Source organism: Doryrhamphus excisus, chromosome 3, assembly GCF_030265055.1.
Source record: "Doryrhamphus excisus isolate RoL2022-K1 chromosome 3, RoL_Dexc_1.0, whole genome shotgun sequence".
Lineage (NCBI taxonomy): Eukaryota > Metazoa > Chordata > Actinopteri > Syngnathiformes > Syngnathidae > Doryrhamphus > Doryrhamphus excisus.
The window spans coordinates 27,094,758-27,115,907 of record NC_080468.1 but is presented as its reverse complement, the minus strand read 5'-3'; the positions used below and the strand labels follow the sequence as shown (position 1 = coordinate 27,115,907).

The 21,150-nt window shown below is 41.3% G+C and overlaps 1 protein-coding gene across 1 annotated transcript in view; it reads left to right on the top strand.

The window, feature by feature from the left end:
• LOC131125146 (pyruvate carboxylase, mitochondrial-like) overlaps nucleotides 1-21,150 on the top strand; it is a 215,252-nt gene that overhangs the window by 6,713 nt on the left and 187,389 nt on the right. Inside the window, exons 2-9 of the mRNA XM_058066386.1 lie at nucleotides 3,078-3,214; nucleotides 5,089-5,182; nucleotides 9,845-9,935; nucleotides 12,159-12,324; nucleotides 12,403-12,548; nucleotides 17,906-18,023; nucleotides 18,349-18,416; nucleotides 19,481-19,564. Of these exons, the coding sequence (XP_057922369.1) occupies nucleotides 3,078-3,214; nucleotides 5,089-5,182; nucleotides 9,845-9,935; nucleotides 12,159-12,324; nucleotides 12,403-12,548; nucleotides 17,906-18,023; nucleotides 18,349-18,416; nucleotides 19,481-19,564 (904 nt within the window). The remainder of the gene's footprint in view (nucleotides 1-3,077; nucleotides 3,215-5,088; nucleotides 5,183-9,844; nucleotides 9,936-12,158; nucleotides 12,325-12,402; nucleotides 12,549-17,905; nucleotides 18,024-18,348; nucleotides 18,417-19,480; nucleotides 19,565-21,150) is intronic.

The window sequence follows — 21,150 nt, the reverse complement described above, 5'->3', positions numbered from 1 at the left end:
GAGCCATGAAAGCCATGGCTTCATATAATGACCCATATAATGTTACTTAACATTGAATCCAACTAAATGCATGCATTTTAAAGCCAGGCCACTAATTTTAGGATGTAAAGTCTCTGAATGGGCCGCACAGCGGTCGAGTGGTTAGCACGCAAGAGACCCGAGTTCAATTCCAAAAACATGCTAGGTTAATTGGTGACTCCAAATTGTCCATAGGTATGAATGTGAGTGTGAATGGTTGTTTGTCTATATGTGCCCTGTGATTGGCTGGCGACCAGTCCGGGGTGTACCCTGCCTCTCAGCTGGGATAGGCTCCAGCACCCCCACGACCCTCGTAAGGATAAGCAGTATAGGAGATGGATGGATTAAAATGCATGTGAATGTTTGATATTTTGAACCTTATTTTTAGCACTGTTTTACTTTATAATGTCAGCGGGAATTTATTTTTTTTACTGTATTATGAAATGTTTGTAGGGCGGCATGGTTGTCTAGTGGTTAGCGCGCAGACCTCACAGCTAGGAGACCAGGGTTCAATTCCACCCTCGGCCATCTCTGTGTGGAGTTTGCATGTTCTCCCCGTGCATGCGTGGGTTTTCTCCGGGTACTCCGGTTTCCTCCCACATTCCAAAAACATGCTAGGTTAATTGGCCACTCCAAATTGTCCATAGGTATGAATGTGAGTGTGAATGGTTGTTTGTCTATATGTGCCCTGTGATTGGCTGGCGACCAGTCCAGGGTGAACCCCGCCTCTCGCCCGAAGACAGCTGGGATAGGCTCCAGCATCCCCCACGACCCTCGTGAGGCAAAAGCGGTAGAAAATGAATGAATGAATGAATGAAATGTTTGTGAAACAGATCCAGATGCTTATTTTTTCCCTTTGAAAGTTTGCATGGCATTTGTTGTGTTGCACAATACAACGGAAGCTTAATTAGCCATACTGTCATTGCGGTCTGAGTGGTACTCAATCTATTCAAGCTTTTACTCAGAAATGGACGCAATTAAGGGTGGAAAGTTGTGCGGCCAAGAAGAAAAGTCCCCACCAGCTGACATTTCATTAATAGCACATTTTAATGTGCAGAGCAAGTCATGCTGCTTCCTCGCGTGTTCAAATAGGTTCGGAGAGCCTTGCTTGTAATTCAGATTGTAATTCAGTAATTTATGTGACCTCAAATTGCAGTGCGAGTGGAGTATCATTCCGGGTTAGGAAGATGATCTCCGCTGCAGGGGGGGTGCACTGTCTCGCATATTTCTAGGTTTTTTTCCCCATGCATGTGATCAAAGAGCATTTTATATAAGCGACTGCAGCTTCACTTACCGTCTGCTGGCTGGCAATCCACCAACATGCACAGTGTTTTGATATATTTAAATAGGTGTACACTGGCCATGTTTACCACCTTTAATTCATTATGTAGGCAACGGTTGTATCTGTGGATGAAATAGTTCTCTAGCAAGAAGCATTTTTCAAGTGAGGTCAAAGCAGGACACGGCAAAAATTATTGTTATTCTTCAGTTTTGTGTTCATTTGAATTCCTGGTACATATAAAGGTACTTTTTTACCAGTATAAGAACTGCAGTATCTTCTGTTTTTATGTGGCCTTGTGATATATATTTTGTGATGCACTTTTATTTCTAGAATAATTTCTTCATTGATTAACCATCTTGGCTAACATTTTATGGTCGTATGATGTTAACTCAAGATATAAAACGTCTTGACACACCTAATCCATTAGATGGTGCAATGCTGCTGTTTGTCCACATGGTGACAGCAACGTACCGTCAGGGTCAGGGTCATTGAGAGATATTTTGAAGAAGAGTCTCAATTATTTTATTTTAGTGCCTCATTCATTTTATTTTACTGTACCGGCATCAATAAAGCAATTAAAAAATGTAAGCTGCACTGCGACAGAGACACCTACAGGCCGTCTGGAGAAGTATTTCTGTGTTTTATGGTGTGTGTGTGTAGTATTTTTTGGACAGAATACGGCTACAGAAGGACACTGTTATGGTTTGGTCATTCTTTTAATTGTTTTAAAGTCAGTTAATTGTAGAAAAAAAAGACAAATTTGCCTCATTATTGTGTTACTTTTCATGGAAGCACAGCTGACTTTCATATTAGACAGTCTTGCTGGTTCATTTTCTACCGCTTTTCCTCACAAGGATCACAGGGGTGCTGGAGCCTATCCCAGCTGTCTTTGGGCGAGAGGCGGGGTACACCCTGGACTGGTCGCCAGCCAATTACAGGGCACATATAGACAAACAACCATTCACACTCACATTCATACCTATGGACAATTTGGAATTAACCTAGCATGTTTTTGGAATGTGGGAGGAAGCCGGAGTACCCACAGAAAACCCACGCATGCACGGGGAGAACATCCAAACTCCACACAGAGATGGCCGAGGGTGGAATTGAACCCTGGTTTCCTAGCTGTGAGGTCTGTGCGCTAACCACTCGTTCGCCGTGCCGCCCAAAAATGACATTATGACACTTATTATGAATTTAACACCCTGATTAGTATTTTGCTGTAGGTGTCGTGTTCCACATGCCCTGTGATTGGCTGGCCACCAGTCCAGGGTGTACCTTGCCTCTCGCCCAAAGTCAGCTGGGATAGGCTCCAGCATACCCAGCTACCCGAGAGAGCATAAGCGTAATAGAAAATGGATGGATTTGTGTAGTATTCCAAAATGTCGGAAACAGCTCTCATTATGATACATTACACCGTCGCAATCTACACACAAAGTAATTGACATTGTGAAATCAATACTTGTCTCAGTGCCAATTAAAAAATATTTCTTAGCAGAGCTAATTAGAATGTGCCTAATGGGGTTTTCAGTTAATAGTGACACAGATAGCTGGTTATTGTTATGACATTTTAATAGATTTGTATACGTTCATGGACATTTTACTCTAGCACAGTCAATTTGAAGCGCATAATAAGCGTTACCGTGATTATTTATTGATTGCCGCTCATCTAGAATGGGGGATCATTTGCATTTCATGCTGACTTACCTCTCGTGCCGCTTCTGTGTGGTGTTACATGTGCTTTTGCTTGAAAATGTCAATGTTTGCTCTCACACAGGATGTTGAGGTGTGCTGCATTTCGGGGGGGCCTCAGCCTGCTCGCCGTGAGGAGGGCGTGCCTTCTGTCCCGCTCCACCCATTCGGCACCGCAGAGCGAGTATCGACCTATCAAGAAAGTGATGGTGGCTAACAGAGGTAAGATGCGTCTTCCTTCCTTATGTACATTTGTCTGCACAGAAAGGCACAGATGACATTGATTGACAGGACACAGAACACAATGGGTGGGTTCTCGCTTAGTCAATCAGGATGCAGAACAGGATACATGTTCTTCCATCTATCCGTTTTCTATGCCGCTTATCCTCACTGGAGTCGCAGGGGTATGCTGGAGCCTATCCCAGCTATGGACAATTTAGAGTCGCCAATTAACCCAACATGTTTTTGGAATGTGGGAGGAAACCGGAGTACCCGGAGAAAACCCAAAACATTGATGTTAGCTGGGATAGTATCATCAGTGGCGAATTTGGTCTCAAAATAATGTTGACATTTATAAAAGTAATTGGGAGACAAATATTCCAAAATGCACTTCAGTTTTTGTGACTTTTTTTTTAATTAAAAAGTCTGTTTGTCCTATTGTATCTATTTTTTCATTGTACTTTTTTCTAAAAATGATGCTATTAAGTTGTTCTTGTTCTCGTCGACCCAATCTCATGTATCTTGTCTTGTGAGCTGAGTGTTTAATTAGTTACGGTATCAGAATGAAAATGCGATATTAGTTAATATCCGTATTAGATTTTTACCCGATCATGTTAAAAAATCTGTATACAACATATACTGTATGTTTTCATTCCACTACAGAAGATAGGTCATGTTACACATATTGTTATCAGCTGATATCAGTATCGGAGATTGAGAGTTGGACAATATCGGCATATCTGACACCCTCACTGTTAATATATTATATATATTTTTATTTTTATTTTTTTCTGTTAGTCCCAGCACTGCTAATTCAGTTGGAGTCCTTTTAATTGAAGAAGCTGTAATGCAATATTTATAATGAAAGATGTCTGCAGTGCCATCTTGCAAAAGCTTATTTTCTAATTTGCCTTGGTGTTTATTAATGTTTAGCACACATACTGTGTGGGCGGCGACACACATTTCTTTTACCCCCACAGAACGCCTCTAAAGACTAAAAAGTGCAGTCTATTACTGTTATTGCAAAAAGCCCAGTTACGTTTTAACACATATTAGTGTTTTTCACTTTTGTGCTTGGGCCTAAAATGTCCTGAAGGAGTTTGGGATATTACTGGCAATCAGTTATGCTATTAAATAAGCAAGGGGCTCTTTGCATTTTAATTCTTGCTTCTTATGTTTTATATTATTGCCAACCCAAGACAAATTAGCCAATTATGAATAGTCAGATTTATGTATTTCTTGGCCGAGCCTGTTGAATATCACCGCATCCCTAATCTTATGTCATATTACCAAGTATGGCCATGTGTGCTGATCTCCTGCAAATGATGTGCCTGCATTGCTTTCATGCATTCATTCAAAGATCTATGCCAGTCCCCATGTCAAAGCTCTATTAAAATGCTTTAATCCATCATTGCGATTCAAATGGCTTTTGGACCCTGCCACACACACACACACACACACACACACACACACACACACACACATACGCAGAGTCAGGCTTTCCATCAATGTCTGTCCTTCATATCGGTGTGATGCGATATCCTGACCGCATTAGATCACATTCATCACACTGGAGAGCACCGGACAGAGCTAGGCTTTAGTGTGTGTGTGTGTGTGTGTGCGTGTTTGTAATTTGTAATGAATAGACTGGATAATATTGGGCCAGTGTTCACTTCAAGCAAAATTATCCTCTCGCTCTGTCTTACCTTTTTGTGCATTTCACTTCTAAATAATAACAAAAAGAAATAAACATAATATAAAATACATTTGCAGGCTGTTTTGTGCACACCAATGCCTGAGGCCATTTGGCTGATGAGAACAGTCATCTCGGGATAAAAGCAACCTCCAATTCAAATCCAATTCTTGTCTTTGTCCAGGTGAGATTGCTATCCGTGTATTCAGAGCGTGCACCGAGCTTGGGATTCGAACGGTGGCTGTCTACTCTGAGCAGGACACCGGACAGATGCACAGGTACTATGAGTGTGTTGTTATAGCTCTGGGGTCGGCAACCTTTATTATCCAAGAGCAATTTTCCCCTTCTTCCACGAAAGAAAGTGGAAGATAGTTTGGAGAAGAAAAAGCCAACACAACTTACAGTTGTAATCGTTTTTAATTATACCTGTTACAACAACAAAGTAAACAAACAGAAATGCAGCGTGCATATGCAATGCATGTCAACTAGTGGGATTGTGTACATTGGTTATGTGCGAGGCAAATGTGCAGTAGAGTGAATTGACAGCCCGTTCCTTCTAATTTTCTAGCCAACACTACGGGGGGGTCATATACGGTATATTTAGCCCCAAATTGTTGTTTAACCCTTAGATGAGTGACTGGACCCTTCACTCTTCCATAAGTGGGTCAAAAATGACCCATACTAGAATCAATACGTTTTTCAATGTGCCAATTTTGCCATTTTGGTTAGGAATAATCACTTGTATGATATTTAGTATTATATTTAGGACCACACAAGAATGATTTCATGTTAGAAACATCTTATTTTTTCACTTTTTTTTTTACATTTTTGAAAAAGAAAATGACCCCATACAACAATAGAAAATGTGAGGATCCATTGTGTGTTGCATAGGGGATGCGTGCATCACACAACCAGAAGATCTTTAGACAATACTTGGCTTGCCCTACCTGGACAAAAGTCTGGGTCATCAGACATTTCTGAGTCAGAGTCCAACCCCGTTACTGTCTCTCCATCATCCAGCATCTGTAGGACCATTTCAGCTGTGTATCTAACAGCCAAGGCATGGATGAGGAAACAAAAGAGTAATTCCCAACATTACATATAGTAATGTTAGCCAGCTAGTGTCAGCTAGTTATAAAATTTGTTGCTAATTTGTTGATAATACTAACAGTCATGAAAGACACATACACAATATTATATGAAGATAATACTTGTTGTATTAGCACTTGATGTGTATAATAATCTTCCTGAGGGGTGACACTTCTGATATAGTCTACAGTTAATTTATTCCTGACAGCCAAAGTTGATAAGAATCAAAGGTTCCGATTGAATTCCATAGAAAATGCATGCGGATCATTTTTGACCCACTTATGGAATGTTGGGGTAGTAACACAAAAACTAAAATTTCTTAAAATGTATAAAAGGTAAGTTAAAAATGTGAATGGCATGATATCATAAAAATGTTTTTTGAGGAATACCTAGAATATGAAATGATTAAAAAAAAATTCATTACGAAGATATTTCAAGAAAACAACCTGACCGGGTCATTTTTGACCCACTTATGCATCTAAGGCAGGGGTGGGCAAACTACGGCCCGGGGGCCACATGCGGCCCACCAAGCGTTTGAATCCGGCCCGCCAGTTGCTTTCTAAGTAACTTCAACTTTTAACATACAAACTGGCAACATGACTTGCAAGTCGGATGTCTGATTTAGTAAAAAATAAACAACAAAACTGTAAAATTAAATGACATAGTTTGATGTGGTGTGATGTTTAAAGTGCTCCTAAAAAAGGGACATACAACTGATATAGGATAACACTTTTACAGATAAAATTAGACAAATAATTCAAGGAAAATGATAAGCATAAAATAGTGTGTGTGTGTTAAATATATGTTCTGGCCCCCCAGACAATTTTGTTAACTCAATGCGGCCCTCGAGTCCAAATATTTGCCCACCCCTGATCTAAGGGTTAACATGAAAATAATATATTGACAAATAGCACCTGATCTCATGATGTCTTCCATTGTGCACTTGCATCAGCGCCTCTTTTTGCCTCGTGCTCAAAACGTTTTTTTTTATTTTCTTCTGAGATGTTCCTTTTTTGGGGTATATTCATGGTTCTGTGTGTGGGGGGGATAGTTGGCGGGAATATCTCTCTCATATCTCGTCGAATACAAGCAGGCACACATGACCCCCCCCTCCCTTTCCTTCGCCTTTCCAGTCCCCAGTCAAATCCCCAGCCAGGATGATTCAACCAAAGCTAACCAAAAATACTCACAAGAGTCCAAGTGACAGGTAAGATCAAAAAACAAGTTTAGCATGAGAAAAGCAATCACAATAAGCAATTAAGTCCTCATGAAGATTGCGTCCAGGTCATTCCGTCCCCGAACAGCAATAATAGGCACTGCAACAAAAAAGCACACAGGCTGCAGCAGAGCAACGGGAATTCTGTGATGATTGGCCATTTGACATTTACGGGCAGCGGTCTGTGACAGAATAGCCTGGGTATCCTGCCACACATAACAAGTCCACCATAGATGAAGGTGGACAGATGGGAAAGACAAAGGTGGTTGGTAGCTATAGGCGGTCTCAAAGCAGACCATACCTGTGGCCCAGTTGATTAGGGAGTTGTTGGTGTATTCAATCTGGGGGAGGATCAGGAAGCAGGGTGTCCGGATCTGTTGACCACTTTAAGGATCATATTTTTGCCATGTGAAGGCTGGAGGCCAAAGATCAAGTCTAGTGTGAAGGAGACCAAGGATGTGGAGGGATGTCGAGAGAACGCATGAGTCCTGTCGGCAGGTGATAGGATGTACCTCTGGCGCAGAAAAAACAGGCGATGACAAACACCTTGATATCAGCACCAATCAAGGACCATCGAAATCTCTGGGATGGCAAGTCACCTTGTAAGAATATCCCTATTAGAAGACCTCCAACCTCAATTCAGTTTGCACAATCAAGGGTCAGACACCCCCATGGAGCACCCCAAACACCCTGATCACATGTATGATGGTCTCCGGGGCAGCATCGCCCACATCAGGACCATGGATTCTGGAGAGAACATTTGGTTTGATATTGATAGAGGCAGATCATGGAAACATGCTTGTCGGGAATTGAGTCTCTGAGGTTCTCGTGATCAGTAAGAACCAGGAACAGGAAGAGCCGCACACTCCAACCGGTGCCTCCTGTTCTGCCATGAAGATTGATGGCCAACAGCTCCCTATTCCCGACATTACAATTTCACTCCGCTGTAGTGAGGCCACGCAAGAAGAATGCACATGGGTGGAGCTCCTGCTCAGCAGGGGAGTGCTGGGAAAGACAGCTCCCACTCCGATACCCATCTCATGAGACCCATAGGTGTGTTAAAGGCAGTCTTCCACTCTTCCTCACTCTTCTTCATTCTACCCAAGTGATACATATTGCAGCGATCAAGCTTGGAGAAAACGCTCCCTGAGTGTAATGAGGGAAAAGGCGGAATTCATAAACGCAAGCGGGTACTTATTCTTCACAGTAATCTCATTAAGACCAACATAATCAATGCAGGGGTGCTAGTACTTATCCTTTTTTTCACAAAGAAAAATCCGGCACCCACTGGCGAGGAAGACAGGCAAATAAGACGGGAAGCAAGAGACGAGGAAATATAATCCTTTAACACCTCTTGTTCCGGCCCAGACACATCCTATAACTTTGCGTTAGATAACGGCGCATCAGGTAGTAATCTGATTGTGGTGGATGCTACATTTACAGTAGCTTTGGATAAATTATACTTGTCAGAGTCATTTGAATGCGGCATACTTTTTATTTTTACTTGAGCATTTTGAAGAAATGCTTGTACTTGGCTACATTGACTTACATTTATTTTGCTACTATTGCTTGCAAGAGGTATTTGTTTTGGTTTGTCAAAGAGACTTCTGCCTCGGGTGTTGTCACATTACTGTTTCGTTTTGGTGACGTTTGACTCCATTTTTATTATACGATTAGCAAGAATAATCAGGGGAAATTTACATTAAAGACATTTAATGGGGTGTAGAAAGTCATGGTGTATAATAAATATTTCTGCAACATTATACTACCCATGTAAAACGACAAGTTGCTGACTGAGGCAGCATAATGAAAAAAATGGATGGTTTTGTGATGATTACCCAATAATTGTAAAGAAAGGGAATCCGTCTGGTGTGTGACGATTACCATGACACGCCCAGGACAAGGAATGAACCTCCTTGGGGGATTGGAGTTTGACTTTGGCAAACGTGACATTGTTTGTTCAATGTAATTAAATATTACAATGACAATAATAACAGGGGAAAACAAGACAGTGGCATGAACATGATTATATCTTGCAAAAAGGGGTAGGCATTTATAAGCTTTTGCTTCAGCCTACTCCTTTTGGGCTTGTGATCAGATAGTTGAATACAGAGGTAAATAATGGAGAGTTGTATTTTGATTGGTGTGGGAGATGCACTGTGGTGTTTCGTGTATTTGCCCAAATAAATAATAATAATAATAAAAAAAATGTTTGAGGTTGGTAGGTGGTGTCTTGTCTGTGGACAAGCTTGAAGCTGAAGAAGAGTTGGTTGCACCTAGTGAGTCAGCAGTTTTGGAACTAGTGCGCCTGGTTGGTGTGACACCTCTGGATAAACAATAATGTTTATTAAGCTATCCTGAAGGGGACAAAATAATTGTGTTTATGTTATGACAACGACACAAGTGTAATTGTATGTACACAAGACTAACACGCTATTTGTTGTCTTAATCCAGCTCAGAATGACTCTTCTTGGCTGAATATACCTATATTGTCCTGCCTCATTGTTTTAACTGCACTGATGGTTTTAGGAAGAGTGCAATTTATCTCATAACAAACAACTGAATTGGTTTGTTATTGTTAGATGAAGAAATATAAGACAACTGTTCATTAATTTGATTATTTTTTGCTTTGCAGACAGAAAGCAGACGAGGCCTACCTGATTGGGAAAGGTCTGCCGCCCGTAGCTGCCTACCTGCACATCCCTGACATCATCAAAGTAGCCAAGGTGAAGCATCACTGTTCATTTTACACACAAAATCTATAATCAGTCAGCTTGAGGTCACCAATGGATGGCTGGACATTCTCCTTCAGGATTGTCTGGTCGACAGCAGAATTCATGGTTTCATTTATCACAGAAAGTCTTCCAGGTCCTGAAGCAGCAAAACAGCCCCAGACCATCACACTACCACCACCATATTTTACTGTAAAATATGGTGGTTCAAAACTTCACAAAAGTTCTACTTTTTTGTAGTCAGACCACAGAGTATTTTTCTGAAAGTACTTGGGATCATCAAGATGTTTTCTGTCAAAATTAAGACCAACCTTAATGTTTTTTGTTTGGCAGTGGTTTTGGTCCTGGAACTCTGCCACTTAGGCCGTTTTTGTCCAGTGTCTTTCTTATAGTGGAGTCATGAACACTAACCTTAACGGAGCCAAGTGAGGCCTGTAGTACTTTGGATGTTGTGGTGGGGTCTTTTGTGACCTCTTGGATGAGTTGTGGCTGCGTTCTTGGGTCATTTTGGTTGGCCAGCCACTCCTGGGAAGGCTTACTACTGTTCCATATATTCACCATTTGTGGATAAGGGCTCTCACTGTGGTTCCCAAAGGTTTAGAAATGTTTTTAGAACATTTTCCACACTGTTGGCTTTCAATTAATCTCATTTAAGTTATGCCTTAACAGGAATCAGCAATCACTGTTTCACACAGGGCTATGCTAGTTTGGATTTTTGAAATGACAAAATTAAATGACAAACATGCAAAAATAAAAAGGGGAATTATTGTATGTGTGTCCGTGGCTCTATAGCTCCTGGCCTGCTTCCCTTAACCACATGATGGTCCATGATTATAGTTGGCCTTGCATCCAGGAGCAGATGGTACACTGATGTAAAGATGGCTCTATCCGTCAGGCTGGTGTGTGCGTGTGCGTGTGTGTGTGTCTCCCCCGACCCTGTCATCATTATGTATGCCCTTCCATTCGCTCACAGATAAGAGCGATTGCAACTTTGATAGCATGAGATGATTAAAATGTCTTCAGTCCGTGCATCCTTTCGTGTCATGTCACATGCAAATTGGATCAACTGAGGGATGACGCGAATTCCAACTGATTTTTAATTTCAGACACAATCCGAACGCTGAAATTCTAAAGCATAGCAAGCATATTGATCCTGATTTGAAAGCTGCCCTTTCATTAAATGGGCTAATATATGCAGTGGAATAAGATTCCACCTGCAACCACAATAATACAGGAGTTCTTAAGCTATTTAGAGTGGTGCATACATTTGTTTATAAAAAGTCAGTCATGTACTGTACATTGGTGTGCTCTGGTTGGAAATTCATAGTATGTGAGCTGTCCCTTCTTTTATACAAATGGTGGACTGTATCTTTTTAGCAATTGTACATTTCACATTTACTTATGCTCTGATTTTACAATTTTCTGTCCACTTTGGACTTTTCACTGTCAGGAGTTGCCACATGAAAGGTGTTGGGATAGGTTTTATGCCGGATGCCCTTATTGGTCTAATTTGTTAGATTTATATTGTATAAAATTGATTATATTTACATTCTACATGGTTGTTTGCCCTGTGATTGGCTGGTGACCAGTCCAGGGTGTACCCCGCCTGAAGACAGCTGGGATAGGCTCCAGCACCCCCACGACCCTTGTGAGGATAAGCGGTAGAAAATGAATGAATGAACTATACATTTAATTTTTTTTCATTTTATTGTTGTTTGTACTGTGCTGTCTGTAATTCTGGTTGTTGCAGCAAAGTCATTTCCTGTAAAAAGGATCCATAAAGTAGTAAATATTTTCCTCAAATTGGAGCCTTATTTTTTTTCATTCATTCATTAATTTTCTACTGCTTATCCTCACAAGGGTCACGGGGGGTCTGTACCCTATCCCAGCTGTCTTCGGGCGAGAGGGGGGGTACAGCCTGGTTGCCAGCCACTCACAGGGCACATATAGACAAACAACCATTCACACTCACATTCATACCTATAGAAAATTTGGACTCGCCAATTAACCTAGCATGTTTTTGGAATGTGGGAGGAATCCGGAGTACCCGGAGAAAACCCACGCATGCACGGGAAGAACATGCAAACTCCACACAGAGATGGCCGAGGGTGGAATTGAACTCGGGTCTGTAAGGCCTGCACGCTAACCACTCATCCGCCGTGCAGCCCCCTTATATTTATTACAAAAGTAATTTTCAATTAATCTATCTTTCCATAGGACAACAACGTGGACGCTATCCACCCAGGCTATGGCTTCTTATCAGAACGTTCAGACTTTGCCCAAGCCTGTGCGGATGCTGGGGTGATGTTTGTTGGTCCCACTCCAGAAACGGTTCGCAAGATGGGAGATAAAGTGGAGGCTCGCTCCCTCGCCATCAGCGCTGGTAGGAAAAGGGTACAATATTGTACAGCCAGGAAAATATTGTGCTCTTGATCAATGATGCATGCTTGTGTCTTTCAAGGTGTACCCGTGGTCCCGGGCACAAACTCTCCCATCTCTAGTCTGCAGGAGGCCCAGGCCTTTGCTCAGACCTATGGCTTCCCTATCATCTTCAAAGCTGCATACGGAGGCGGCGGCCGTGGCATGAGGGTCGTCCGAGAGTACGAGGTGAGCTCCTCCAGTCCCCTGGCGACATGTTTGCTTTTTATATTCATGACATTTGTGTTTTGTGTGGAATTGCTTGGATATTACAACTTGGTCGTTTATATCCACCCACCCTATGCCTCCCAGTCTGTTGTCTAAAATTGCCTCCGGAGGCGCTCCCAGCCCGCATCGCCAGCTATAACGTTCCCATCCATTTGCACCTTCCCAGGGTGCCATTACCGGAATGTGTCATGCAACTCATCCAAATGCAGTCAACATAAGTGTAATTATATTCCCACTGTAAACAACGTAAGTGATGTTTACAAAATGTGTAAATCTCCATACATATAACTTTGTAGACATGTATGGCGCTGCTCTACTCTCCTTCCATCTGCAAATGCTTCTCTGACTGCCTCAGTCCTCTTTATTTCTCCCAGCAATTTGTTTTATGCATCTTAGTATATATGAAGTATAATTTTGTTTCTGTTGTTAATGGTGTGGGGCGCATTTCTGCATAACAAAGTCAATGCAGAGTGATGCATTGTTTTCCCCTTCAGTGCAGGTGGGACTAAATTGAGTCCGCTCCTTGTTTGAGTATTGCTATAATGTCCTTCTGCTGCATGACTCCATCCAAAATGTGTAACTCAAATGGTAAAATGACCTCCCGCAGGCCCATAGACGCCTGCGTGCTGTCGCTGCACATTATTTCACCGAGAGCCTGGCTGCAGCTTCTTATGCTTTTTGCTGTGGGGGAGTGTGCAGTTGTGTTCTCCTGTGTGTTCCTGTCCCTCAAATTTTACCTTGTCAAGCTTTTTTTTTTTATAGCAGACAGCTGTTTTTTGTCCAATCAATTGTCTTGCTAACATTTTATTTGTATACAGTGATTATATTAATTGTATAGTTTTTTAGTTGCAGGACACTGTGAATGTCGAGTGACCACATGGTGACTTATCAACAAGTACTGTATATAGTACAGCACAACAAGCGAGTACACACAGACGGATACTGACCAGTCACACTTCAAATGTAGCTACTGCCATTGTGTGCAGTTAACATACACTATTTACATTAGTTACACTAATTAGCTTTTTTTTTGCTTTTCGCCCAAGTGGTTAATTGACGGCAATAATTGGAGCAACAGCAACAGCTTGTCTATAGTTACAGTTAAGCCCTCAATTGCAGGGTTTCATTAACTTTCTGGCTGAGGTTAGCCGGATTTTTGAGTTGGCCACCATTAGTTTACTTCTTCAATGTTGGCATTTATTGTTTTATTTACCTGTCTGGTTGGAGTCCAGCGTTGTGCGTCATAAACGAGGACACGGGACACTCTCTCACCCACCGTGAATCTGGTGGTGTTTACTTCTTTGCATGATAGGATGGTGTTGCAAATGTTTCACCAACCACAGAGTTTCAGCCAAACTTTCCAGCGCTGTCGCATGAAATTAATGCATACAAACTCTTCCTGCCGCTTCTTCTTCATGGGTGTCGACTTCTTATTGGTTGGTGTTTTGCAGCCATTACTGCTGCTTGGCGAGCTTAACACCGAATTTAAGTATAAAAATATAAAACCATGAACGATTCAGGGAAAAATCAGAATGTAAGTCCCAGATTCCATCGATTCCCAAACCTAGCGATGGGGCAGATTCATAAATAAAACCCTGGTCAATCAATGCCTTTCAAAGCTGATCACAAAAACCGATCACCTATGGACACACAGTCTGCAGTGTGGGCAGTATATTGTCCCCTCTCCCTTTCTCTCACACTGCAGAGGCGTACGGCAACAAACCCCAAACAAACTGTGTCTGCTGTGCGTTTTGTGAGTGTGATGTAATGTTTGCATCCTGTAATGCCATGCCATGAAAAAATATATCACGATGGGAAGCACATCAAAAAAGGCCACTCTCCAAAAGTGCTATAAAAACACAACAGATAAATATTTTGCTTAGCTCTCTGAATCTCCCAGCCACTCGGACTGTGAACATTGCTATTGTGAATGAAAATACCAGTAATCGTAATATGGGAGAGGCAGCGTGCAAGGCATCATTGGACACGCACACACTTTAAACCCTACAATCCAACCTGGCTAGGTGTTCCCCGAATCTGTGTCAGTGAATGACCTGTGGATGTTTTTTTTTTTTCATCAATCCGCCGTGCAGGATCTCAACCTCTGATTGCAGACGCACTGGCAGCACCTACCTTCCTGGTGAAATACGCATGGGTGTCCAGTGTGTGTGTGTGGCTCATTGCAGAAATAAAATAACAGCCGGTATAGAATTGCCTTTGTAGAAATGCCATTTTTATTATCAGATATTATCATAACAGTGGCTTATTTGGTCTCAGTGTAAACAATGATATCCTTTAGCTCCAGTTTGTGAGGCAATAGGTATTTCAAAATCCCCTTGCATGTTTTTGAGACTTGACTAAATAATGTTTCATGGGTTGGATGCCTTGTCCATCTTATTTAATGTCTAATTATCGTTAAATATCACTAGATCGTTACCAAGGATGCTACCATCAGGGTTTTATCCTGCCGATTATCCAGGACTAAAATCACCCGATACCCATCATATGGATTAATTATACATTTTTCATGTTTTGCCCAAATTTTTATGGTTCCTTTTTTCATATATATTGGAATATATAAAGATATATAAAAAATATATAACATATATAAAATATATTGGAAAAAAATAAAAATCATATTGGGGCTCCACCTTTTTTATTTTCTAATAATTACCTATTTTTAGGGCCCTTGTAATCGTTCTGACTTTTCTCCCCTCTACACCACCCCTGACCAATAGCACTCACCATAAATACATTTGATAACTTTTATGGTTCCTTTTCTCATATATATTGGAAAAAAATAAAAATCATGTTGGGGCTCCGCCTTTTTTATTTTTTAATAATTACCTATTTTTAGGGCCCTTGTAATCGTTCTGACTTTTCTCCCCTCTACACCACCCCTGACCAATAGCACTCACCATAAATACATTTGATAACAATGGACAGTGACTCTCATTGTGGGGAGTTGTGATCACACCAGGAGACCAGCTGTTCCACCTCGCATCTTTAAGCAGATTCGTCACTGTCACTGATGAGACCAATGACAGTGGTGTCATCTGCAAATTTCAGCACTTCCACAGATTGATCGCCTGAAGTGCAGTCATTCGAGGAGAGGGAGAGGAACAGCGGACACACCCCTGGGGGGGGCACCGATGCTGATGGAGCTAGATATGGTGCTCCCCAGCTACATCCTCTGTCTCCTGTCAGTCAGGAAGCTGTTCATCCATTGACAGGTGGACAGATGGACAGGTGGTGGTGGGGGGGGGAGTGGTTTTTGGTGAAGGATGTCTGGGACTATAGTATTGAAGGCAAGTCCACAAATAGGATATGGGCATACAATATAATAGAATTCAACGAATTGAAGTCATTTTTCTGGGACCGTTATTTTGTTCATGTTGTTTGACAAGGATGTCAAGGGCAGTGTTTTGAAAGTGTTTTTGTCTTTGAGTTCTTGAGAAACGATGAGAACGTGGGTCTCCCGAGCCATCCTTTTGTCAGATTGAGCTTGAATAAAGTCATTGGACATCTAATTAAGACCCTTGGCTGCATATATTTATAATCCAAAGGTCAAACTTAATAATGAATAATTCCAGATTGCAGACATACTGAGCAAGCAAGCTTGTTGCTGTGTGGAGCTCATCCTCACTTGTGGACCAACATCATTATCGCATTTATGCTAATTTATGGGGCATCCCTACAAAAGTATGACTACTGTAAATTCCGAAGTATTCAGCGCACCTGAATATAAGTCGCACCCACCCAATTAAAAAAAACATTTTTACAGCCAATAGGCTGCACTTGTCGAGTTGATCCAACTTACTTAAGATTTTTCAGATCAAAACCTGATCGCTACATAAGACTTCAAAACCCAATCACTAATCACCACCAACTTGACTGCTCCAATTCTGAAGCTGCTCTCTGAGCATCATGGGAACTGTAGTTCTTTTAGCCGCAAATTAGCCGCTCCACGTGCAATACTAAGGGCTCTAAATGCAATATACTAAGTTCTACGTGAAGTATTTCCATAATGCCTCATATTAACTCTCTAACAAGATCTCAGTGTATAGACTGGTCATATATCTCATCTCGTTTCATATTATCTACATACTGTATTGTATATAACTCTGGGAAAAACTGTTGATTTTGTTAATACTTGGGTTGTTTATATTGTTTATTTTTCTATATTGTGTATTTTGTACTGCTTAACTGATTCTGTACTCCTTGCTGCTGTGTAATACAAATTTCCCTACTGAGGGACGAATAAAGGCATATCTTTATCTTAATCTTAAATTAGCCACAACAAATTAAACCTCAGGGTTAAAAGCGTGTGATCAAAATTGTGGCTTATAGTCTGGAATTTACTGTAAAGCTCAAAAACATTTTCATGAAAATAAAATGGTGACTATAAAAAAATAGTTTCACCCCAAATTTTCCCATAGTATGGAAAATCATGTTGGAATTTTGCCCATCAGCCACAATCCTTAAATGAGACAGGAACACATGCCTTTTTCTTTTGTCTATTGAGATATATACGTATATAAAAGACCAGCTAAAAAAGAGAAAAGATGAAAAGAGAAAGTATTGTGAATGATGGGCAAAATTCCCCCAAAAGTGTTTTTCCTCTAACTGTATCTATTCCCTATATAGAGGTCAAATAAAAACAGTGTTGATCTTCAGAGCGAGACAGGTGAGAGCACCCCCCAGAATGATTGCTGCTATAAAAATGCCTTATGTGGAAATATAGTATCCACTGCCGGTGGAACTTCACTGCTGCCTCTGCCTGCGTGGTTTTCTATGTGACTGCTCCACAGATAAGCTTGCATTAGAATCCTAACTACCTTTTCTGAGTCAAATTAAGAAGCGCTCATGTCACATTTATTTGACGAAACCACCTTGTGGCGCCGATGACACGGCGCCGCCTCCAGCACAGGGTCATTTTGCCTCCCTTTTGAGATGACAGCTAGGGTTGGCTCAAGTATCCTCTCTTGAGGCACGAGCACGGTGAGTCAGCTCTCCTATCCCTCGCACTCTTCCTCCAACACGATGGCCCGGCAGGATGTTGCAGTCTGACAAATACAGATTGAGTCATGACCTTGACTTGCCCTTGTGGTTCTGTGCAGCGTCTTCTACACATAGGTTGTTTGCAACAAATTCTTTTCTAAAGGAAGCAAAGGAAAAAGGGAAGTGACAAGGTGGAATCCAAATAGGGGTCGATAAAACGGAACAATGTATTACAAGACAAATTTGTTTATGTTTATCGTGCAACGCTATAAAATGATTGAGCTGACGTTCATGGATTTTCTTTCTGTCTTTGTCAGGAGCTTGAGGAGAATTACCAGCGGGCTTACTCCGAGGCCCTGACGGCTTTCGGTAACGGAGCTCTGTTTGTTGAGAAGTTCATTGAAAAACCAAGACACATTGAAGTGCAGATCCTTGGTAAGTGCATCCATTGTGCATTGTGCAAATTAACTGCTGTTCATTACGTCCACAAGACTCATGGAAGTCCTTCAGCTGTGCCGCGGCGCTATAGAGGACATGAATGAGATTCATTGGCTTCATTATCAGAAATGCAGAAAGTCGCAATTTAAGGATGGCAATTTGTTTGTTCTTTTTTTTTTATATTTTATGATTGCAAAGTGTGTTTGACCTTGTCTACATTTACATAGGACACGATTAAAGCATGTTTTAGCAAGAAAATACTATTTGTATTAAATCTAGCCTTCAGCACTCTTGTCCTGCTCTGGATTGTGTCTGTCTGCAGGGGATAAATACGGTAATGTCGTCCACCTCTACGAGAGAGACTGCTCTATTCAGAGGCGACACCAGAAGGTGAGAAGACATTTTGTTTGTTCTATACAACACACATTAGTACCAAGTGCAGAAATGACACTTGGCAGCGCTGTGTCATGCTTGTATTAATGTAAAACATCATAAGAAGCTTTTGTCTTACAATGAGCATCCACTTATGCAACATTTTCATATTTGAGTTGATTACGATAATAAAGATGTCAGGTCTATAAGTCGGAGGTGCCATCAGTCGCAGGGCTAAGAGGATTATCCTGCAATAAGAAAGGTCTTAATGCCGTTATCAGCATCCGCAGCACTTATATAATTCTCCAGCAAATCAAGTCTTGGAATTATCTTGGAATTAATTCTCACCCATTCGGCAGCACGGTGCTTTTAGATCCTCCAGTTGTAGTCCAATTAATTTGGCGCTACAGCGTGGCTTGATGGACACAATTAGCAAACATCTGACTCAGGCGTGTCGCAGCAAACTTGCAAAGTGTCGCCTCATCCTGTGACAATGCTTTCATCAGCCTAAACCAATTAGCATCTGTCAGCTGCGTTTTTTTTTTTTTTTTGACTTTTGCGTTTTAATCAACTTGTAGATAATAATCTTGTTATTGAGGGCCTGCTTTACTTGTGGAAGAGCTGCTCTTTGCTTCTGCGTGACTCGATCTGCCATTTGCCCTAAATCTAATATCTCTCTCTCTCTTTCTCTCTCTCACATCAAGAGTTGCATGTTGGAAGAGATTTGGAATGGTGGAGCACTGACGTGATATTCTTAGTCCCCCTGTTTTAGGAGTGAAATTCCATACTTTAAGTGTTTTTCTTTTTCAGTGGGGAGGAGGAGACATGATACAAAAATTGACTTACTACTGTGTTTTTTTCTTTGTGTTATGTTTTTCGAGTTCAATTCCCTTGGATACTTAATTATTACATTTGCTCCATATTTTAATGGTACCTTTTGCCTTCTCCTGGTTAAAAATATTAATTTTATCTGCAAGATAGTTAGATAACACGCAATGGTCCGTAATAAATACACATTATTCTCACCTGTGCTATGCTATAAGAAGGTAACAGTGTTAACTCTGTTACTGCTTGTCGTACAGGTGGTCGAGATCGCGCCAGCTTTCCAACTTGACCCTCATCTGAGAGACCGACTTCATTCTGATGCTGTCAACCTTGCCAGACTGGTACGTGTTTAAACACCGCCCTCAGCTCCGGGTTAAACATAATCTCTTACTACATAAAAAATGCATTGGCAGGCTGTCAAACGCATGCCAAAACAACATGGTGCGCTGTAACCCCCAACTGTACCTATTGGTTTTCTCGCCTACAAGCACAAGTTTTTTAACAGAATGCCAAAATGTATCGTAAATATTAAGTTTGCTGCGGCAAGAGAGTCTTGCGTCTTCATCCGCTGTGGGAACACACAACAATGCACAGTGATACGACAGGACAGAAAGCAATACTGAACAATTCTGAGGTCTGATTTTTCAGAGGAGGCATTTTTGTGTTACTCTTTTGAATGCATATTGTTTTGAGACACCAAACTCTTGACTTAAGTGGCCCCACCAAGTAACCAGAACCATGTTCCTCGTCACCCGAATCCAACCAGAACTCGGCTCAAGGGGCAAAGTGGTAAGGCACTGATGATGGGGATGTCATACAACTCAAAAAAATCCAAAATGTCCCTTTAAGTTACATGGTGTCTTTGAACGCAACCCTTTGTGGCCCATAACAATACGAGGAAATTGTGTTCTTCTACTATTAAAGAGACTAGTGCAGGGGTCGGCAACGTTTACTATGAAAAGAGCCATTTCACCCACTTGCCCACTAAAGAAAAATAGCCTGGAGCCGCAAAACGTTGTATGTTTAAAACAACATTGGAGGGAAAAAAAAAGACGAGTTGGAGTACTCTTGCTAGTACTGGAGATAAACTTTTGTTTTTAAATGAGCTCTAATTTATTTTTTAGAATCGTCAAATAACTCATTAATAATAATTAATAACTCAAATAATAATAATAATAATTAATAACTAACTAAAAGTATTACTCATTTCCCTTCATGTTAACCTGTCAGAGAGAACTGGATAGCATCCTGTCTGCTCATTCAGTCACCAGTCAGAACTCAGTCAGGATGCATTCATGGTCTCACACAAAGTTGGATTTTTGTAAACTCATAACAAAGACGTGCATTTTCACCACACGGGTGCTAAAAAATATTCAAGCATTGCAAAGGGAGCCGCAACAAAGAGGCTGGAGAGCCACATGCGGCTCTGGAGCCGCGGGTTGCTGACCCCTGGACTAGTGTGAGGTAAAGTGTTTTTTTATTTAGCTTTGTTAATACATATACATGTATAGAATTGTGTCCTGTACCACCAAAATACCACCAAAATGGCAATATTCAAGATATTCATTCATTCATTCATTCATTTTCTACCGCTTTTCCTCACGAGGGTCGCGGGGGGTTCTGGAGCCTATCCCAGCTGTCTTCGGGCGTAAGGCGGGGTACACCCTGGACTGGTCGCCAGCCAATCACAGGGCACATATAGACAAACAACCATTCACACTCACATTCACCTATGGACAATTTGGAGTCGCCAATTAACCTAGCATGTTTTTGGAATGTGGGAGGAAACCGGAATACCCGGAGAAAACCCACGCATGCACGGGGAGAACATGCAAACTCCACACAGAGATGCCCGAGGGTGGGATATTCAAGATAAATTAAGATTAATTTGATTAAAATATTTAATCATTTGACAGCCCCAGTTAGC